General features: G+C 38.8%; 2 protein-coding genes across 3 annotated transcripts; both read right to left on the bottom strand.

The window, feature by feature from the left end:
* Nucleotides 1-5197: 5197 nt before the first annotated feature.
* Nucleotides 5198-8178, bottom strand: LOC121806484 (alanine--glyoxylate aminotransferase 2 homolog 3, mitochondrial-like). 2 transcript variants are annotated; one of them, XM_042206541.1, is made up of 8 exons: nt 7862-8178; nt 6748-6978; nt 6347-6661; nt 6083-6262; nt 5775-6000; nt 5589-5702; nt 5432-5518; nt 5198-5338 (listed from the first exon to the last, which is right to left on the bottom strand). In XM_042206541.1, exons 1-8 carry the CDS (start codon nt 8078-8080, stop codon nt 5295-5297), a joined length of 1416 nt encoding a protein of 471 aa, XP_042062475.1. In that variant the 5' UTR covers nt 8081-8178; the 3' UTR covers nt 5198-5294. The 2 variants fall into 2 exon arrangements, with proteins under 2 accessions (XP_042062475.1, XP_042062476.1); XM_042206542.1 differs by having other exon boundaries at nt 6748-6998; nt 7862-8000.
* Nucleotides 8179-13057: 4879 nt separating this feature from the next.
* LOC121810075 lies at nt 13058-15538 on the bottom strand. The gene is made up of 4 exons (XM_042210972.1): nt 15239-15538; nt 14134-14823; nt 13684-14028; nt 13058-13539 (listed from the first exon to the last, which is right to left on the bottom strand). Exons 1-4 carry the CDS (start codon nt 15332-15334, stop codon nt 13264-13266), a joined length of 1407 nt encoding a protein of 468 aa, XP_042066906.1. The 5' UTR covers nt 15335-15538; the 3' UTR covers nt 13058-13263.
* Nucleotides 15539-23414: the final 7876 nt, after the last annotated feature.

Genomic DNA, 23414 nt, shown 5'->3' with positions numbered 1-23414 from the left:
GAGAGACTGGCTCAACACAGTTCGGGCCGTTTGCTCTACTTATCACCTCACCATCAAGATCCCTACTAAAGGAGGGATAGCGGTCATCCGAGGTGACCAAAAGAGAGCAAAGGAATGTCTACAAATTGCGCTTAGAAGTGCCGAGCAGACAGATCGGCACCACCAAGCATAGCAATCACAGCAGCCGGAGTCAGAGGCGATGACCGAAGCCATACCGGAGCCGAACTCGATGACAGTTCAGCTGTACGAAGACGATCCATCCAGAACGGTTAAGATCGGCTTCGCGGGAACACCTCTACTTCGGGAAAAAACCATCCAGCTCCTCAAGGAGTATAAAGACGTCTTTGCATGGTCTCCGTTGGACATGACCGGAGTGCCCCCCGAGGTAATCACTCATCGGTTAAATATTGATCCTTCGGTCCGGCCGATAAAACAGAAGCAAAGACTCTTTGCGGCAGAACGAAGTCAAGTCATCCATGACGAAGTCCGTCAATTATTGAAGGCGGATGTGTTATTCGAAGTGAAGTATCCTTCGTGGGTGGCCAATCCTGTCATGATCAAGAAAAAGGAAGGAGGATGGCGGATGTGCATAGATTTCACCGATCTAAATAAGCACTGTCCCAAAGATTGCTATCCCCTTCCGAACATAGATAAAAAAGTAGAAGCTTTGATAGGCTTCGAAATTTTCTGTTTTCTTGATTTATACAAAGGATATCACCAAGTGTTGATGGATGAGAGTGACGCTCCGAAAACAGCTTTCATTACCGATTTCGGCATTTTCGCTTATAAAAAGATGCCATTCGGTTTAAAGAATGCCGGAGCCACTTATCAAAGGATGGTAGACAAGCTTTTTCAGCACCTGATTGGAAAGGAGGTCGAAGTGTATGTTGACGATATAGTCGTCAAAAGCAAAAGCACTTCGGAGTACGAGCACAACCTCAAGTCCACTCTCAACGTGCTCAAAAAAGCCAACCTCAAACTTAATCCCCAAAAGTGTACCTTTTTGGTAGATTCGGGAAAGTTTCTGGGTTGTTGGGTTTCAAAGGACGGACTCAAGGCAAGCCCCTCAAAAGTTCAAGTCGTTCAGAACATGGCAATGCCGAAGTCCATACATGACGTGCAAAGACTAACCGGATGTCTAGCCGCACTGAATCGATTCCTTTCCCAAGCAGCCGAAAAGCAACTGCCGTTCTTCAAGGTGTTGAAAAAGGCACCAAAGTTCGAGTGGGGAGCCGAGCAGAAAAAGGCCTTTGACGAGCTCAAAAGTTATCTAGCCGAGCTTCCTATTCTCTCTGCTCCAACCGAAGCCGAAGTAATATTCTTATACTTAGCGGCATCAGATCAAACCATCAGCGCGGTGCTTGTACGAGAAGAAGGCCTAAAGCAGTTTCCCATCTACTTTACAAGCCGAGCATTAAGAGGTCCAGAAACAAGGTATCAACCTCTGGAAAAAATTGCTCTGGCGTTAGTAAATGCAGCAAGGAGACTGCGGCCATACTTCTATGCTCACAAGGTATGCGTCTTAACCGATCTGCCTCTTCGGCAAGTTTTGACCAAGCCAGAAGCATCAGGCAGAATCGCCAAATGGGCCATAGAGCTGGGAGAACACTCAATCGAGTACCTACCTCGGAAAGCCATCAAGGGACAAGCCTTGGCAGATTTTCTTACAGAAGCCAAGTTCGATCAAGCAATCCCTGTCATTGCCGAACAGAAAAAGTCTGCCAATGCCGAACTAGCACAGCCCTTGGAATCCGAAGTAGAGCCGCCAGACTGCTGGAGCGGATTCGTAGATGGAGCTTCAAACAAGATGGGAAGTGGAGCTGGTATTTTACTCGTCGCTCCCGACGGACACGAGGTAACCTACTCACTTCGGTTCCTATTCCCCACTACTAATAATGAAGCCGAGTACGAAGCCCTCCTGGTCGGACTCCAGTTAGCGCAAAGTCTGCTCGTCAAATCTCTCAAAGTCCATTGTGATTCACAAGTCATAGTAAATCACATGTTGGGTACAAGTGAAGCTCGTGACGAGAGAATGAAGAAGTATTTGGACAAAGCGCAAAGCATCAGCCGAAGTTTCTCCTATTTTCGGATAATCCGCATTCCCAGAGCAGAAAATAGCCGAGCAGATACCTTAAGTAAGTTGGCCTCAGATCCGAGCTCAAAGGCGGAAGAATTAATGCATCGAAGCATTGATGAAGCCGAGGTACATTCAGTATCCAGCTCGCCGAACTGGATGACGCCGATCTTGCAGTATCTGGATCAAGGACAATTGCCCGAGGATAAGAGAGAAGCTCGGAAGATCACGTGCCGAGCACTTCGGTACGAACTTCATGAAGGAGTCCTCTTTAGAAAGTCTTACCTCCAGCCGTTATTGCGGTGCGTAGGGCCAGAAGAGACGGACTACATCCTCAGAGAAGTTCATGAAGGATCGTGCGGCAGCCACATCGGAGCTAGAGCTTTAGCTAAAAAAGTTCTAAGATGGGGATATTATTGGCCAACCTTGGTACAAGAAGCAGTGCAGCTCGTCAAGACCTGCCCGAAGTGCCAAATCCATGCAAATATCCCAAGGATGCCGCAAACCGATCTATCCACTATGCAGAGCCCTTGGCCTTTCATGCAATGGGGCATAGACATAGTGGGACCACTTCCTCAAGCTCCTCGGCAAATGAAATTCCTAATCGTTGCCGTGGACTACTTTACGAAGTGGGTGGAAGCTGAACCATTAGCTACGATAACGAGCTCGAAGGCATTGGATTTCGTCTGGAAGAACATAGTGTGCCGATTTGGCATACCCCACATCCTCATCTCGGATAACGGGACTCAGTTCACCGACAAGACGTTCAAGAATTGGTGCCAAGAGCTGAATATTCAACAACGGTTCACTTCGGTCTCTCATCCACAAGCAAACGGACAAACGGAGGTAACAAATCGTATCCTGGTGAAAGGGTTAAAAGCTCGGTTAGAACAAGCCAAAGGACAATGGGTAGAAAATCTCCCTCAAGTCCTATGGTCCTACCGAACTACACCCACAACCTCCAACGGTGAAACTCCGTACAGCCTTGTGTACGGCACTGAAGCCGTAATTCCGGTGGAGATCGGCGTACCCAGTCCCCGAACTCTAAATTTCTCCTCAGAAATGAATGACGACGGACTGAGAGCTGAGCTAGATCTTGCCGAAGAAAGAAGAGAATTGGCATGCATAAAAGCAGCCAAGTACAAGGAGCAAGTAGCCCGGTATTACAACCAAAGGGTGAAGAAGCTGCAATTTCAAGTGGGAGATCTCGTCCTGAGAAACAACGAAGTAAGCCGAGCAGAAAAGCTGGGCAAGCTCGAACCCACATGGGAAGGTCCGTATCGGGTGTCAGAAGTCCTCGGCAAAGGGTCTTACAAATTGGCTCACATGTCAGGAGAACAGGTACCCCGAACATGGCACATTTCCAACCTCAAGAAGTTTCATTTGTAAGAGACAGTCCGGTCAGTCAGTCTTGAGTCCTGTCCGGTCAATGTGCTTTATTTGGTTTGCTTGATCTTTGTTTCTCTATGTGCTTTTTATTTGCCTCTATGCGTTTTGTCTATGTGTTTTGTCTGTCTCTGTGCGTGTCGTCTCTTACAAATGTTACTGAGGTATCTTGTTCTTCGAAGGCTGATCCCCTTCTTAGAACATATACAAGCACACGATTGTGAGTCAAAGCTTCTACAGAAGATACAAGACCACAATTCAGCTTAAACAAGCAGTTCGTCTGAAACGAGCTGCAACAAGCCAACGATTGTGAGTCAAAGCTTCTACAGAAGATACAAGACCACAATTCAGCTTAAGAATCAAGCACTTCGTCTGAAACGAACTGCAACAAAAGTCTGATTCTCGCGATAAAACTTGCCTGAATTAGGACTAGGGAAAGTCCGATCCACGCGATAAAACTCGCCGAATTAGGACAAGGGAAAGTCCGATCCCCAAATTAGGACAACGGAAAGTTCGATCCGAGCGATAAAACTCGCCAAATTAGGACACAAACCAAGTCCGGTCAAAGAAGAGTTCACTTCATCAGACCGAGGACAAACATCAACTTACCCCGTACCTTTATCCAGAATGCCGAAGTGATTCACTTCACTTTTCGAGGGGGGTAGTGATGGAGTACGTACTAAACAAATACTAAACAAGCCCAACAGCAGTAAAGCCCAAGAAAGAGTATCAGTTCGGCATGGCTAAAGAGTATCAGTCCGGCATGACTCAAGAGTTCAGTTCGGCACAACCACAGAGTTCGGCCCCAGCCTACAGCTCGGTAAAAGCCAACCAATCAAACTCTGCTCTCTGGTCGGCATCAAGCTCTACTCTCAGATCGGCAAAAGCTGCTCGGCAATAATTCAGCAGTCCGGTCTCAGTATTCGACCGAACTAGGAAATAGTGGACTCATGCAAGATTTCCACCTCCGCCTACACCGACGATCTATTTAGTGGTGTCAAGCAGTCATTAACTCATGCAGGATAGTGGACCCATGCAAGGTCGCCACGACCTCCACGACATCCACTACCTAATAAATGCTGCATGCCACGATCTTGGTTCAATGTATAAATAGAACCTAGGTCAGATAGATAAGCTCCTTCTGTTAACTTCTGTTAAGCTCTCTAGAGAGAAAATAGCAAATAGCAAGTCTGTATTGTTAGCTGTAGAAAACAGATCAAGCAATACAACTCTGCCCTCTTTTCTTCCCGTGGACGTAGATTTATCTCAGTAAATCGAACCACGTAAATCTCTGTGTGTTGATCTTCCTTTATTTTTACGAGCATTCATCACCATCAAAAATTCGCCGATTCATCAACTATATTTATATATATATATATATAGAGAGAGAGAGAGCATGATTGATGCAATTAGTACTAGTTAGACTATTATTGATTATGATGATTGCATTATTATTCACAAATTTGTACTACTCCCTCCGTCCCTGAAAATTTGTCACCTATTTCCATTTCCGTTTGTCCCTAAAAATTTGTCACCTTTCACTTTTACCATTTTTCGTAGTGGACCCTACATTCCACTAACTCATTCACACTCACGTTTTATTATAAAACTAATATATAAAAGTAGGACTCACATGCCGCCAACTTTTTCAATCAACTTTTTATTATATTTCTTAAATTCGTGCCGGATCAAATGGTTACGAATTATTAGGGACGGAGGGAGTAACATGCAGTGGTATAAGATCACAATATAAGTCCACTATTTTAATATGGAAGTTACAATATTGCTATTTACATTATGATCATCGAACAAGCAACCTCAAGTGCATAGTCAATCAGATCTTCGACATTGCATAGTCCATGGCGTCCACCATGAAATCTGTATTCATAACACAAGTATTTATTGATGATTGATGATTGGTGAGGAGAGAGATAGAGAGCAAACAAATGTAAATGTGTGATGTTTAATTACCAGCATCTTCCTTGTTGAAGCAAAGTGGAGGTGTGACTCTAAAAACATTCCCATAGAATCCTCCCTTTCCCACCAAAACTCCCATATCTTGATCATCACAAAACAAATAGTATCAGTTGTTAGTTCTTAGTAAATATCCAGATAGATGGATGGATACCTTTCATGAGCTCCATGACTCGGGCTATTTCGTTCTTCGCTGGAGTTTTGAGGGTTCTATCCGTCACTAGTTCGATCCCAAGCATTAGTCCTCTTCCCCTCACATCACCAATAACTACATTAAATAAAACCAGGAGATCATGAGTTTGTAGGTGATCCGTTGAGGATGATGAGGAATAGAGCTTACTCTCGTGCTTGTCTTTGAGGGCGTTGAAGCGGTCCTTGAGATAAGAGCCCACGACACGAGCATTCTCCTGCAGATTCTCCCTCTCAATCACCTTGAGCACAGCTAGCCCTGCTGCGGTGCACACGGGGTTCCCCCCAAAAGTGTTGAAGTAGCTCCTCCGAGTCAAGACCTCCGCCACTTTAGGAGTTGTCACCACTGCACCGAGAGGGATTCCGTTCCCAATCCCCTACCATCAAATACACCTCCAACTCACTTCTAATACTCTGCTAGGCCTTGATATGTTATGTAATAGTACTAATTAAACTTACCTTAGCCATGGTGACTATGTCTGGCACAACGCCTTGTGTCTCGAAGCCCCAAAAGTGGGTGCCAGTGCGAGCAAAGCCTGACTGCACCTCATCCGCGATGCAGAGGCCTCCCGCCTTCCTGATGCTTTCGTACACACTAGGTAAGTAGTTGGGAGCTAGCTCAACAATCCCACCAACACCCTTAATTTTTTTTCACACGGAAGAGAAAACTAAGTTTACTATTTTGTATAATAGAAAGGTCTGAGGTTGTAATGAATAGAATACCTGTATGGCCTCAGACATGAAACCAGCAACATGGCCAGATGTACCAAATTTGATGAGATCTTCAACATCCCTGGCGTATTTCAGACCATCCGATCCAAACACACCTCGATAGGGATCCGGATTCAGGGCATGATGCATCCCAGTCTGGACAACGTTGAACTTCCAGTTAGACTGGGCCGTGGCCCCCATAGTACCGGCTGCATTGCCGTGATAGGCATTTCTAAGTGACACAATGTCATGGTTAGCAGTATACAATCTAGCCATCATGATAGCAAGTTCATTGGCCTCTGTCCCGGAATTGGTGAAGAACACTACCTACATATCATATAAACATCATTAGGTATGCTACCAACTTATCAACCTTAGTTTAAATGAGTTTAAATGAGATAACATAGGAAAACCTTGAGATCACCGGGAATCTTGGATGCTAAAGCCTCGGCAAAATCGGTGATGGCATGATTCAGATACAGAATAGTGGAATGTTGCAGATTGTTGGTTTGATTGACGATGGCCTTCACCACGTCGGGGTGGCAATGGCCGCAGCAAACGGTGGCTATACCGCCGAAGCCATCCAGGTATCGCCGCCCCTTCTCATCGAACAAGTATTGCATCTTCCCATGTACTATGTTCACCTGCTCAAACCATTTTTTTACTATTAAGTTTATTAGTACTTCGAGTTTGTGGTCAATGGACTTTGATCAATAAAAAATATGACTGAGACATTTATTTTTTGAAATTAAATACAATAGTGTTCGGGCAGAGATGACTGTAGTCTATTCATTTTCTCAAATTCGATTCCCGGTTATGTGAGAAATAATTGATTAAAGTTGATTATAATAACACCAAAAAAAGAACTATGAGCCAATGGATTAATTAACTAAGTATTAATTATCTCACACCAGAGATGATAACCTCATTGAAGAGGTATTTAAAACGTGTCAAGCCATCATGATGCACATAATGACCTCCCAATGCAATGGACTTAGCCAAAGTTCTGCACTTGCCATCATCCACTTTGCGGTCTATAGTTTCGATTATTATATATTCAATTCTGTTTATTTTCGTGTAATTTATCTATTCTTTATTTGGTTGTATTATGTCCCATTAGTGTTTTTATCTTGTACACAGTTTCACCACCAAATTGAAATTTATTTATAGAGTGTCACTTAATAACCAATTTTTTTAACATTCTTCTAAACAAGTGTATCACTGTACAAAAAAAAAAGACACAATAAGGATTATTAATTTATTTTCAGTGAGTATACTTATAAAGTTCCAAATTTACTTTCTTGGGTTGTGCGGTATGACATAAGATGACAAGATGCTAGTATATGCGAATCGTATCATCGGAAAAATGTAAGCAATACCAAAAAAACTAGAAATTGGTTAACTGATTTGCATAATTAATGGTTTGAAACATTTCCAAGAGTAATATCAGATGATCGATGGCACAAGGCAGCCTTGTGATTTTTGTATTGTACACTTATATATACAATTATGGTTAGTAGAACTCACAGGTTTACCATAGAAGTGGAAGATGGAAGGGCTGAGGAATTCTTTCCGCTTAGCCAAAATCTGGGCGGCGGTGGGGCCCGAGTACGGCGGCGGAGTATAGTCGAAGGGGGGCATTTTGGGAAGTTCGTTTACATCGTCGGCGGCGCATGCACCGGAATAGCCACGGCCTCGGAAACGTCTGGATTCCCATAATGCCCTTCTCACTACCACCCCTTTCATCAAACTCAGATTGATTCACTAATTTCAATCTACTCCTATAGATAGATAGAGAGAGAGAGAGTTGAGAGAGAAAATGAGAGAGGTTATGGATGTACATGAGTCGTAAATGGAATATATATAGGCATTAACATGTTTTTGATTCATCGACCTCGATGTCGTTACGTTAATATTTGGATACCGGATTGTTTGGATACAATAGATATCATCATATTATTATCCTTGATTACGTGTAGTGGATATCTCAATTATTTATTTAATGAAAGATTTTAATAGTATATATAAGCATTTGAGTTTTAGGCTGTGGGATTAGGTTGTGATTTCAAGTCTACTTGTTAATCCAATCCACAATTGTAAGTTTGTAACATATAGATAAGAGAAGAAATAGATTTGAACCCTCATAAATGACTTATTTATGATTTTTAGCAATATGATTATACTACTACTATACTACTATGATGCATAATTTTAAAAGTTAGATTCTTAACTTATAAGTAAGTTACTAATAGACGTATAAGTAGAGTAACAATTTATATTAAATAACTATAAAATAAATGACGAAATAAAAATTATAGTATATGGTAATATAAAGTATGATCTATAACTTTAAAAATTACATTAAGATTCACTTAGCACATGTTTGTTAGGATAGATAACTCATTTAGGGATAAAATGAACAAAAATGACAACTTATCTAGAGATGGAATTCTATGAACAAAAATGACATTTTTTGTCATAAAATTCCATTCCTAGATGAGTTATTTATCCTAGCAATTAACCTAGAAAAAAATACTAATAATAATAACAATTGTTGGTATTAATTTAGTATGATCCTTTAGTATTGAGAATGCTCAATCGTTGAACAATTAATTTAATAAGAGAGTTTAGATCAGGTTTGTGTTAATAATACTTAATATAAAGACTTCCATCCACCTAATGCTTCACCAAGAATCACACAAGGATAAATTAGAATTCTTTGGTAATTAAATTGCCTCGTCAAATAAAGTAAATAGGGATTGATGACTTACCCATTCAATAACTTTGACATCCGACGTTCCCACAATAATGATAAAAACTACATTAATATTAAAGTATAGTTAATAAATTATTAATCCGTAACTTAATAATATCAACAACAAAAACAATACGGAGTAGTAAACAATAAATGAAAAATTATTATAATTATTACTCCTTATAATTAAAATATGATTCAGAATTTGCAAAATTATAGTATTCAAATTTACTTATAATTTGTTAATTGATAATATAATTATTAAAATAACAATAATAAAAAGTATAAAAAAATAATACTCCTACTTGATATTATTATAATTAGTATTTTTAATTAATCATTAAAATAATGATAAGTAATAAAACATTATAGTCTGAAATATCTAAATATGTAAGAATTTTCAAATTATGAAATAATATACACATAATAGAATGTAGAGATAAGAATCTCATAAAATTGCACCATTTTTTCTTATTTTTGGGATTCTTATTACTTTCTTAATAGATAAAAAGAAATTTATGAATCAATTTTTTTTCTAATGCATAATCCTGATATACAAAGGAATTCAAGGAACCATTTATGTAATATAGGCATCTAGGAACTACTACATTTTTTGTAGTTGGGCAACTCTCAATTTCTTAATTATGTATCATGTGCGCCACGTGGTCTTTTGCTATTTTGATGTAAACTGCAGATGCTAAGTGAATATGAGTAGTACTGCACTAATTAAAAGCACTAGAGTGTGGGAAATAAATTATATAATTTGAAGTTGATATTATTGTAATCAAAAAAATTTATTATTTTTAAATGATCGATAATGGTTTTGTATTAAACATGTGATGACTCAAACCATTTAATCTATTGGATAGATACGGAGCTTGTTACTTACTCAATCACACTTCATCATCAAATTAGGAGTAGGAGTAGGAGTATTGTTTCTGGGGATAAAACTAACATTTATTATGAAAAAGTCATAGTATTTAATATTAAAAATTTATTACTCTAATATAGTTTGTTGCAGCCAAGAGTTATTTTTTTATTGCGGATAAAGTTATTTATTTTTGCTATTTTACAAGAGTTATTATAATTGTGAAAAAATAATCATTTTAATTAATATTATCAATAAAAGCATTATTGTAACAAATAAAAGTTTATAGTTCTAGTAAAATAAAACTACTGCTCCAATAAATAAAAGTTATTATTCTTATGAGTAAAATTTATTATACTAGTGAATAAAATTTAAGGCTTTGTGAATAAATGTTATTGTTATTGCAAATAAAAGTTACTGTAAATAATGGTTATTATTCTTATGGATAAATAATTTTGATCTAATGAATAAAATGTTAGTATTAATTTTGTGAATAAAAGATGTCAACAAAAGTTACATTTTTGCTAAAAACGTTCTTTTCTTGTGAATAAAGTTGGTGTTTTAATAAGAAAAGGTTATTCGTTCAAATTAATAAAAAAAATTACAATTCTTGTAAAATAAATTCTATGTGAATAAAAATTACTACTATTTTTTGGATAAAAATTAATAGTTTTATGTATAAAATTTTGTTATAATAAATAAAAGTCATTGATCTTGAGAATAAAAAATATTTTTCTTGCTAAAAAGTTATTTTTGTAATTAAAAATTACTGTTATTCAGAATAAACTATTTTGAATAAAATAATTATTTTTAAAAATAAAAGTTACGAATTTATAAAAATAAAAGTTTAGTTTCTTACATTAGATAATAATTTTAATTATAACACATAAAGGTTATTGTTTTTATAAATAAATTAAATTTGTATAAATAGCTCAATATAATTTTTTTTATTTTAACGTTTATATACATTTAGCTCAATATAAATTTGAATTACCCTGATTTATCAATTAATAAGAAATTAAAAATTTTATGGTATAAAACTTGACAGAAAATCAAATTCTTTCGTAAATGGTAGAGTAACAAATTAATGAAATCAAATTGATAGTGAAAAACTAGAGCAAACTAAGAACCATATTTTTTTATTACATTATTAATTTATTTAAACTAAAATTTATGAAGATTAGTTTGATCATCATTATTCGTTTGATAAATGATAGTAGTACATCATTAAATTGTTCGTAAACTAAATATACAATAAAATATATAAATACAATGATATTATAATATTTTATTTAAATATATATCCATAAATAAATGCAATATAAAAAAGAAACAAAATTAAAAATGTCGATCATAAATAATGTGGATCTCATGAAAGCAAATTACTCCATACATAACTCCAGGGCTTAAGCTATACCCTTAAATAGATCTAATAAATATGTACAATTTAATGTAAAGGGTAACAAAGTAAACATACAAAATATAAATTTAATTCAAAAAAAATTATGGTGTACAATTACTATTAAAATCTCATTGTGGCATTGTCATTATGTCTCTAAATCATATCTCTTTCAGGAAATGCTGATGTGAACGACACGAAGGTATCAGTTAATAATATTATGTAGCCGTTGTTCGTAATCACATCGAATTAAAAATCATAAGACAATTTGCATTCTATCTTATATAAACTCAAATCAGACCATCAAATTGCTACTTCAAACTTTGGATCTTGTTACCAATAATATATTTATAAATTCAATAAAAATTGTGATCGAAGTTGAGAACCTTGCATGCCACTTCATGTGAATTATTGCATTTGATTATGAGGTATATATGACAATGAATTTTTATTTAATCTTCGTAAAAAATAAGGGGGATGAGACGTACCAATGAATTTGGCTGGGTGTATGAACCAGTTTCATCACATGTTGTCACTATGCTATAGAAAGGCAGGTAACCTTGTCTACTCACAATTGTTAATGTTTAAAGTTAACTATGTGTCATTAATTAATTACAACAAAACTACCAAAATCATAGAAAAGGGACAAGCAGACAAGAAAAGTGGAAAATTTGTGGCCATTGTTCGTAGTCGTAATGACAATAATTTTTGAACTAATAATATAATCAGCTCCGAATTTTTTTATGGCCGAGATTATGATAACTATGCTGAGTGTACAAAATTGTTTGTTCCTACGAAAAAAAATAAAAATAAAAATAGGTTTGTGCATTGTAGGATTCCCACTTCTGCACTTAATTGGAGGGACGTAGCTATCTATCACTTCTGCAAAAGAATTCCATGAACCTTTTCATTTTAAGCCTGAAAAATTATAATTTAACCTTCGGTTAAATTATTATTTGTACAGCCCAATTCAAAAGTTGAATAATACTCCTAAATCACAAAGTTTTCAAAAAATTCTCATTTGTTGCATATTAACTTTTTTAGGTGTAAATTCAATACTAAATTGGTGCAGTATGTAAAAATATGGTGTTGCTAATGAATAGTGGTGATATAAGTATGTATTAATGTGACAATATGTACGATTAACCGGTGTCATTTTTAGCTTAAGAAAATTGAAAATAATAGCACAAATTTTGTCAATTGAGACAATTGATAATTTTTAAAACTTCTTCATTTCTCATTTTAATTTTGGAAAATGTAGGATAAACCAGAATTTAATCAATTTGAGATTTTATAATCTTATAAGCTATTGGTCATATATTCCCGTGGATATTTATTGATTAAGGTTGAATGAATAAGTTAAATAAAAAATAAAAATAAAAATAAAAATAAAAATAACCATAACCTAACACGAAATGCACCACAGACATAACACGGGAACATTTTAATTGTCACCATACCATCAAGAATTAACAACATAAAATTTCCTCAAAATAAACAGTATTGATATAAATCCAATTAATTGAGTAATATCATATTCAAGTTGAATTAAAAAGTCCCACACAAAACGCCAACCCACATGAAATTCCGTTTGGAATTTAATCACCAAAACAAGAAAAACAATAATTGTATACTAAAATTTACTGTATTTGGTTATATTCCTAATTTACCAACAAATTAAGGCATCCCTACACCAAAACATAAGATGGAATAAAACATTATTATCATCAAGACAGAAGGCAGTTCAAAATTAGGCCACATGATGCTGTATTATGAACATCAAAACCAAAGCTTCCAAATTGAACTTTCACCAGAATCATAACGGATCATATACATATAAATAATCATGTTGAAAGAAGTTACTTAACAGTGAAGAACTAAGACATCATAATTTCCAAGGGAAAAACTCAATATTTTCTGAAAGTGAGGTTGAGGCGACCTGGTTGAAGTCCTGTCATTTCCAGCAAGGCAGGAGGAGCTGTATCGGGAACAATCGCTTTCACCCCGTGATATATATGCCTTGATTCACCACCAAAGATCAGCACGTCTCCTGATTCTAGTGTGACGCTTTTAGCCTTGTTAACATCTCTCTGCTCGCCATATAGAAATTCAGCTGAATCGCCAATGGAGATTGACACAACGGGTAGCCTTTTATCAAGACTCTCCCTTGTTTCATCTCGATCCTGTATGAACCAAAAAAAGCTAAACTAATATAGATTTGTAGGCAAAAAATCTTAACTGATCCAAATAAACAAGGGAACATTGCCTCCAAATGGAGAGTAAAGACGCATATTTTTGGAGCTCCTAACCATAAGCCATTAACCAACCTGATGGAGGCCAAGCCGCCCGCTGCTAGTGTAGAAGTTGACAATGCACACATCAGGAGACATTTTAGGGAGTACATCGTCAACATTGTCAACCATCAGGTTTCTTTCTATTAGACTGTGGGAATGGTCAAGTGTTCTGCACACTAAAGAAATAAACTCATTAGGAAGAAGAGGAGGTGCAGCATTGTCGTGGCAGCGCCTCTCTCCATAGCTTGCTGTTTGGGGATTCCAGTCTAGACCCAAACACATCATATACAAACGCAGTTTTGCACCATCATTATAACCGGGTCGATAAAACCCCCCAGGACCACAACCTAATTCTCGACACTTGTTTACAATGTTCACCTGCAAGAGGGGGAGGGACAGCTAAATACCAGAAACTGTGAATGCAACACATGTTTATGATGAAAATACAGAACTGAGCAAAAAACACGAGCATTAGAGGACTACCTGCTCCAAGAAGGGAATATGGTGCTTGAGTAAAACCATTCCAGGCCCCAATACCAATTCACTCTCTTCAACTAAGTCTTCTGAATCATTTCCCTCGGTAATACCTTTGTTTTGCTTATTCTCCTCGGCTGGCTGTATCGTCACAGACAATTCTCCTCCAGTTATCCTATTCACACAACTTCCAGATTCCGAGGATTGATGAGGGCATATATCAAAAGGCTCGTCTATTGGAACACTGGAAGAGGGTTTCGGTCTTCTCTTGGACTCTCGCTGTTCATGATGAGTTTGGTGAACCTTCGGACTTTTAGAAGGATAAACTTGCTTCTTCCCAAAGCTGGTGGGCAAGCCTGCGTCATAAAGGTCACTAGTTGAAGTAGAAGCTTCATGGTATGGTCTGATGTTGTGAACCTCCTCCAAATTCTGTTTGGAACCAGTGATCAAGTTGGCTACTTCAGGTTGCAATGGCCCTATGTTCAGATTCACCAACTCCTCTCCAGAAGAAGTGCTCGAGTTAGATGCTTTACGTTGCAATGGAACGACATTCTGAGCCATTTCCGGTTTCTGTTTAGAACACTTGCCCAAGACTATTCTAGTTCTCTGTTTAGATTTATTGGCAGAAAGTGGAGGAAAATCATCCTCATATGTTGATGAATTCATAGGATGCTGCTGCCCTTGTTCTTTCTCTGATATCTGCAACTTTTGTCAGCACATCACTCACTATTTTTGAAAATTCAGACAAAAGGGAAAATTTTGTAACATCTAATGGTCCTCAAAATTACAAACTTTGGCCGAAATTTGATATTTTCATGAACTTAAGCCTTGTAGCGAATTCACACCTGTCAATATAAGAGACTATGGCGCTTACAAAGGGTTTAAACTAAGTTAGTTGCGTTAGTTGAGTTCAAATTTCTTTTATCAACCTAATTCAATTACTACAACATAAGAATCGTGCAATTCATAGACTACCTAATCATTCTCTTTCACGGGGTAAAATAAAGTAGCTGAATCCAGTTCACCATTCTCTATCGCACTCTAATTGTTTGACAAAATGCCCATTCGACAGTTTCAAGCAACAAAACATAGACACAGAAGAACAAAACCTCACCCTAGTGTATGAAGTGACGGAATTTCCACCAGCTACTATTCTCGCGCTTCTGTTAATGATCCTTCCAAGACGAAGAGCACTCAATTCGTTGAACATCCGCACTGCTGCTAATGAGTCCAAATTGCTTGATTTGCAGATCCGGTTCAACTGGAATTTAATCAGAAAGCGCTAAGGAAAATGACGATGAAGCGTCGAGAACTGGAAAATGAAGCGCGAGATCAGTATTAACTTTACATAAATTGATTCTTAGATTTATTTTGTTTAGTAGGAGTATAATTATTAACTGAATTCGATTTAGGAGATAATATTTGAATTAAAGATAACTATGAGTGTTTTTTTCCCTTTAAACTATATGTGAGATTTATTTAAGATTAAAACAACTATTAAGAGTACTTTTTTATTAGTGTAAGAATGGAGACCAATAATTTTTTGACACAAAATTTTTAACATGTACTCCCTCCGTCCCATAAGGGCATCCACAGTGGGGCGGACGATAAATTTTTTAACATGTACTCCCTCCGTCCCATAAGGGAATCCACAGTGGGCGGACGATAGTCCACCACTGCAGCCATGCGGACGATGGCACATCCATCGTCCGCGCCCTATGCTTCGTCCGCGGACGATAGGGCTTCGACCACGCATCGTCCGCGGTATCTACCGCCCCACTGCGGGTCACGCTGACGATACCGCGGACGATGCAACGCGTTTTCCTTTTTTTTAATTCTTCAAAATTTATTATATGTATACTCCCCATCCTCACTCTTCCATCCTCACTCTTCCATACACTATAAAATGAATCCCGGTGAACCAAGTCCGAATAGTCCGATGTTCAGTGGTGGTGAACGGTGGCCGGGTACAGACCCGAATGAATACCGACCCTTTGACTCTAACACCCAGTACGATCCCGATTTCAGTACGGATTTGTACGGGCTGTCAGACATGGAGCCGTCTCCCACTGCGCCCGCGCCCCACCCCGCCGCACCGCCTCCGCCGCGGCCTGGGATTTCGCCACCAAGAAGAAGCGGAACAAGCAAAGGGCCCAGAAGTTGCTGCCTCCGGAGAAGAATGAAGAGTTCGTCCCAGGGAGGACGAGCTACAACCCGGATGAAACCATCGTCTTGGTTAGGTGTTGGATTGATATTTCGGAGGACCCTGTGTTTGCCAACAACCAAAAGCAAATAGCGTACTGGGATCAGGTGAAGAAGCAAGTCAATTTGTTCTCGGTGGAGTACGAGAAGTGATTGAGGGAGCAGGGCAGCAGCGAGAGTTTGACTGATGTGCGCGATAAAGCGCTTGCGTCGTACATTTCATTGTACGGCGATTTCAAACATTACAACTCCGGGCTCCTCTTGAAGGACAAGCAGAAGTTACAAGGAGGGATTATGCCCCTATCGGCTGTGGCGAAGAGGACGAAGAACACCTCCGCCGGTGAATATACAAGCAGCGACAGCAGCGCACCTCCAATGGACCTAGACCAACCGATGTACGAGGATGAGAGTTCCGGCACACCGATGTCCTCCCGGCGTCCTATTGGCGTCAAGGCTGCCAAGAACAATAGCAAGGCGAATGCGACATCCTCACAGGCCGCGGCCCAGACTCTAATCGCGACCCCAACCCCGGCCCCGACTTCGGCTGCGGGACATGCCTACGCGGAGTTGGTGGCGGCCGCCAACCGGAGGACGTTGTTGGACACGTAACACGCCCTCATGCAGTGCGAGGACCCGGACAAAGTCGAATACCTCAAGTGGATAATCGATGATCTGCGCCGCAAGCTGGGAATGAAAGATTAGTAATGTAGTGTTTACCTTTAATCGTAGCGTTTTTTTTTAACTCTTGTAATATTTTTTTTAATTAGTAATGTAGAATTTGCCTTTAATCGTAGTGTTTTTTTATAATTTTGCATGACATATTTGAAGACATAAAAAATTAATTAACAAAATAGTAGTGAAACCTATAGGGCGGACTTTAGGGTGTCCCACTGCAGGTGGAAGGGTAGGAGGATAGAAGGATGATGTGGCGGAGCATAGGGCGCCCTATAAGGCGGATTATAGGGCGCCCCATTGTGGATAAGTCACATTTTGCTGTTTCAATTCGTTCCACAATAAGTCATATTTCATTTGTATCAAATTAGGTCTCACGTTTCACTAACTCAATTTACTCACATTTTATTATAAAGACTATGAAAAAATGGGTTTCTTATTCCACAACTTTTCCAACTCACTATTCTTTATTTTTCTTAAAACCCATGGTCATACCAAATGTAACTCTTATTGAGCGACTGGGGGAGTATACTATACTCATATTCTCGTACAGGATGTGTTAGCAAGGAGAGAGATTCTCCATCAATCAAAGACCAAGTCCAAGGAAAGGGTCCTTACCATAACCTTTGTGAAGTATTCATTGTAAATAATTATTTCCTTAAGCACATGTAATTAATCTCCTATAAAAGGCAGTAAATAAAGTGAACTCCAACACTTATAGATCAACATCGACTCCAAAACAAGCTGCTGCAAATGACAATCAATATGCATATCAGAGCACTTATCCACGAGAGAAGAACATTAACAAGACACCACCGGCATTGAGACTCTTCAAAGACCACGAGCATCATCCAGATGGACAGCCATCTCCTTTCCTTGGGAACATTAGATGCCCTTCAAGAAGAGGATGATCCAATTGTTAGAAATAGTGGGAAGAAATTTTCAAGCCGTGTACAAGTGGTATTCTAACTATTACAATCAAAAGGAAACTTGCAACAAAAAAATGAATGGAAATTACAACGGAAATAAAGCAAACTAAATTTATAAGTCGAGTCGAGGAAAGCCCTCTTTCCGCAAGAAAAATTACGCCCCATCTAGTGCTCACGGAATGACGTATTGCCCCCAAAGATAAAACGACTTCCTCCTAGCGTGTAGAAGCACCTCAAACCCGCTAGGCACCGGCGAACTTGATGGAGTTTCGAGAATCGAGCTAGACAATGCTCCTAAGATGCACACTATGATGTAGAGACCTTGAGAGAAAAGATGATGATTTCTTGGTGTGTTTTTCTACTTCAAGATCAAGCCTATTTATAGGCTAGGAAAAACAAGTGAAAGGTCTTGCAATTAGGGCACCTCATAAACATTTGGAGGTTACACCATATGAAAGGCCAAAGGCCTAGCCTTTTGACATTTTCACACATGTTTTCCTACAATCTCCCACATTGATTAGAGCGTTGCAAGCTCAAACCAACACCATACACAAATGCATGCATGCAGACTCTATGCTCAATTCTCGAGAAACAATATTGCATTTGGAATAGTAGCTTGTGGCTTTGAACTTTCCATAATCAACACTATCGGGCATACCGGCGGCCTGGTGGACGTGATGCCTTGAACCATTCCTCCTTAGTGTATACCGAGACAATAATATTGACACAATATTATTTACAAACTCATCAGTTCTCACGTTTGTGTCCTTTACTGGCCATGGAACACCACTTTGGACTCATAAGTGATTCACATGTTGAAGCGGCCCACACTTCTTCACTTACATAGGTGATTCTTTTCCAGGTATCCTGCAATACCCACCTCCTCGAGGTTTCTAAGAATCATTAAAAGTCAAAACTTAGCCTCTTACCACATGTAGGTTACAACACTCAATGCTTTCTAAAGAATGGGCGAAGATTAAAATCTTCTGAGTGTTACAGCTAGATTTGTATAGCTTCGTTTTCCCATTGAACCAATCCCATGGGATCTCCAATCGTATGGTTGGGTTACCACTATACTCATCTTTTAAGATGTGGTTTTCAGTCCCATTCCTTTTAGCAATTTATGCATTTGATCACGGTTTAAACCTTTTGTTAATGGATCCGCTAAGTTATCAACTGACCTTACATAGTCAACTGTGATAACACCACTTGTGATCAATTGTCTGACGGTATTATGTCGCCGACGAATATGTCGAGACTTACCGTTGTATAAGCCACTATGTGCTCTCCCTATAGCTGATTGGCTATCACAGTATATCACTATTGTCGGCACTGGCTTCTTCCAACATGGAATACATTCTAGGAAATTTCCGAGCCACTCGGCTTCTTCCCCTACTTTATCCAATGCGATAAACTCAGATTCCATGGTGGAACGAGCAATACACGTCTGTTTCATTGATTTCCACAAGACAGCACCACCCCCCACAATGAACACATACCCACTTGTCGAAAATGAGTCTTTTGAATCAGAGATCCAATTTGCATCACAGTACCCTTCAAGTACTTGGGGATATCTTGTGTACTGCAGCTCAAAGTTAAGAGTATACTTCTAGTATCTCAAAACCCTACGCAGAGCTTTCCAATGTTCCTTGCTTGGGTTGCTCGTAAATCGGCTCAGCTTATTCACCGTACACGCAAGATCTGGTAGGGTGCAGTTTGTGATAAACATCAAACTACCTATGATCCTTGCATATTCTTCTTGAGCTACAGGCTCACCCGTGTGCTTACTCAAATGCACGTTGGGTTCCAATGGAGTCTTAGCTGGCTCACAATCGAACGAGTGAAATTTCTTTAGCACTTTCTCAATATAATGAGATTGTGTCAGAGCAATTCCCTCATGATTCCTTTTAATTTTGATTCCGAGAATCACATCAGCTAAACCCATATCTTTCATGTCGAAATTTCTCTTCAACATATTTTTGGTTTCGTTGATAATGGCACTATTGCTGCCCATAATCAACATATCATCTACATAAAGACACACAATAACAAAACCGTTATCTGTGTTCTTAATGTAAACACACTTATCGCACTCATTGATAGTGAATCCATTTGCCAACATCACGTTGTCAAATTTTAAATGCCATTGTAATGGTGCTTGCTTCAACCCATATAATGACTTTACCAGTTTGCATACTTTACGCTCTTGCCCAGACACAACAAACCATTCGGGTTGTTCCATATATATTTCTTCTTCCAGATCACCATTCAGAAACGCAGTTTTCACATCCATTTGGTGAATCTCAAGATTGTGCAAAGCAGCAATCGCAAGAAGCACCCGAATGGAAGTGATTCTCGTAACAGGTGAATAGGTATCAAAAAAGTCATTCCCTTCTTTCTGCTTAAAGCCTTGGACAATCAGGCGAGCTTTGTACTTATCTATAGTACCATCGGGCTTATATTTCATTTTCAGAATCCACTTGCACCCTAAAGCCTTACAGCCTTCAGGCAAGTCTACTATCACCCAAGTGTTATTTCTCATGATGGATTCAATTTCATTGTTGATAGCTTATTGCCACCACGCTGCATCTGGGCCAGACAAAGCTTCTGCCACTGACTTTGGTTCACCATCCAACATGAAAGTTATGAACTCTGGACCAAAAGTCTTAGCAATTTTAACTCTTTTACCACGTCTTGGTTCTATATCCTCAGGACTTGAACTCGTCCTTTTTGGAGGATTAGAACTAGTGGATTTATCCATCATTCTTTCACTAGAACGATCCTCCTGCTTCTTGTAAGGGTACACATTCTCAAAGAATATAGCATTTCTTGACTCAATTGTTGTTCCTTCAGCCACGCTAGGCACAACTGACCTATGGACTAAGAAACAATATGCACTACTATTAAGTGCATGGCCAATAAAGATGCAATCGACTATTTTAGGGCCTATTGCAACTTGTTTCGGAGGAGGCACTTCTACCTTCGCTAAGCACCCCACACTTTGAGGTATGAATACGAAAGTTTCTTGCCTTTCCACAACTCATAAGGAGTCACATCCCTATTTTTTAGTGGAATTTTGTTCAAGATATGATTCGCTGTTAACACAGCCTCCCCCCACATGTTCTGGGGTAATCTTGAATTATCAACAAAGCATTCATCATCTCTTTTAGTGTTCGATTTTTGCGTTCAGCAAAATGAACTACTGGTTTGTAAAATAACTTCAGGAAGGCGAATGAGCTTGCTAGGGATTAAAAAGGAAGTAAATTTGGAGATGAGACGATTATGCAGGATTGCAGATTGCAACATTGATGACTGGTTGATCAGAGCCTTACATGTAGAAATGAATTACCAATCAGATGAGTGGATCAGTTTACCAGCCTTGGTGTTGGACATAGAACGCAGTGTTTGGAAATGGCAATACCTACTAATTATATTGGTATACAGAAAAGAAAAAACTGACTATAACGCTCTTGCTTGAAATGGTTCTTCATGGTCAACTGCCTTAACCCACCGAACAAGAATGAAAAGTGGCATACACAGAAAGCAACTCTATTCATATCATGGATGGGAGAGGGTTAAGCATATGATGAAATCCACGAGCAACTGCAAATTAAGAGAACGAGATACTGGAGCGGGCGCATACTTCCAATGAGAGACTCATCTCCGTTGGTAACTTGGTTTATCCAGTAAAATTCAACAAATTTATGATTTCCTGCTATAATCGGACAGTACCAAACCAATTAACTTCAAAATTCATTTCTAGGAAAAATTAAAGCTAATTTTCAAAAATTTCACCCAATTGAGCACGTCTAGCATATTTTTTCACAGTAGCATGACACAACAGAAAAGTTCCATGCAAATATCTACACTCGGAACCACCTTATTCTACAGCTGTCCTCTGGAAAACTTTTCTTTTCATTATGTAAAATAACATACACAACATCATGTAAAGACAAGACATGACAAATTCTAATTCAAGTAATAAATGCAATATTTCATCTTCTCCTTATACTATTTCTGTGTACAGTGGTATCGATACCACTGCATGTACTTCATTCTTTGCAAATTTGAAGTTTGCATTAATATCAAGAATGCAGTATTCAAGGAAAGCCAGCACTAGTGATACGAACGGGAGGTCCAAGGCCAAGGTGGACGCGACCACGACTCCCCTTAGCTGCCCGGAATGCCCGTCACGAGATCCATGAGACAAAAGCTTCGGGAGGGCGTTTCAAACTACATCCGGAGGGCAATGGAGGAGGGAGACGGAACGCCCGGTCAGGCGAATCCACCCCTCCAAAACGCCCGATCGGGCGTTTGTGCGCTGAGTGTCATCCACGTTCCAGAGAGTTCGCCCATCCCAAAGCAACGGCGGAGTCCAGAGAGTTCGTCCGGCCGGACGATTTCACATGTCCAAAACGCCCGACCGGGCATTTTAACTATTTTAGCCGAATTTCTTGTTTTTTGAACCCTTTTCTTGGGATTCCAACCCTAGCTATAAATACTACTCCCTCTGTCCCGTGTTACTTGCACTTATTTCCTTTTTGGGCGTCTCAAGTTATTTGCACTCTTTCCATTTTTAGTAAAAATTATCACCTACAGCCGCAATTGTTGACTTTGCTATACACTCATTCCTTAATCTCCGTGCCGAAAAGCAAACGTGCAAGTAGCACGGGACGGAGGGAGTATTTTGTAAGACTTTTGTTGGCAGACTTTGATGAATGATAGTTTGAAGACTCCTTTGAGAGCATATCCCTTGTGAAATTTTTATCCAAATTCCTACATGTAGGTTGCTTGGTTTATGTTCATTAGACTAGATCAAATATATGTATGCATTTATGGTGGTGTAGTCATGAATGTGGAGCTAATGGAGTGTTTGCTTTGGGTGAAAGTAGCCTAGGGTTGCCCACATCTTCTTGTGAGAGGTCATAGGTCCCCAAAGAGGATTCCTCCCTCTTCACATCCTTCTTCCTTTTCTAACCTCTCCATCAAACTCCTTTTTGAGCCTAGTTTTTGTGGCTAGTTCAACCTATCATTTTTATCTTAACTAAAAAATTGGAGTCAAACACTATTTGGGGTATTTCTTTGGCACATGGAAGGATTCCCTCACAAGAATCCTTATCAACTAGTGTATACACACACACATATCATGTACAGATCTACATGTAATTTCAATTTGAAGGTAAACACTAGTGTACACAAAGACATACTCCATCTTTTTCTCTATTCAGTTGTGTCTTAGCAATGTGCTTCAGCATACAAATACTACATCACTGAAGATGGGTATATACTCCACTTTTGGTATCATAATATACCTAGACTAGATTCACTCAGTACCTATTGAATGTGAATGCTTGAATGACAGTAACATACTGTATTAAACTAATGTCTCCTGAAGACGATGGATATAGTCTGATCATCAGAAAACTTGTGTTGCTGTACTAGCTAGATCATGCTATCTCCCCAAAAAAACAACAAATACAGTGAACA

Source organism: Salvia splendens, chromosome 6 (genome assembly GCF_004379255.2).
Source record: "Salvia splendens isolate huo1 chromosome 6, SspV2, whole genome shotgun sequence".
Classification (NCBI taxonomy): Eukaryota; Viridiplantae; Streptophyta; class Magnoliopsida; order Lamiales; family Lamiaceae; genus Salvia; species Salvia splendens.
Note: the sequence above shows the minus strand (reverse complement) of the source record. Positions and strands in the feature narration are given on the sequence as shown.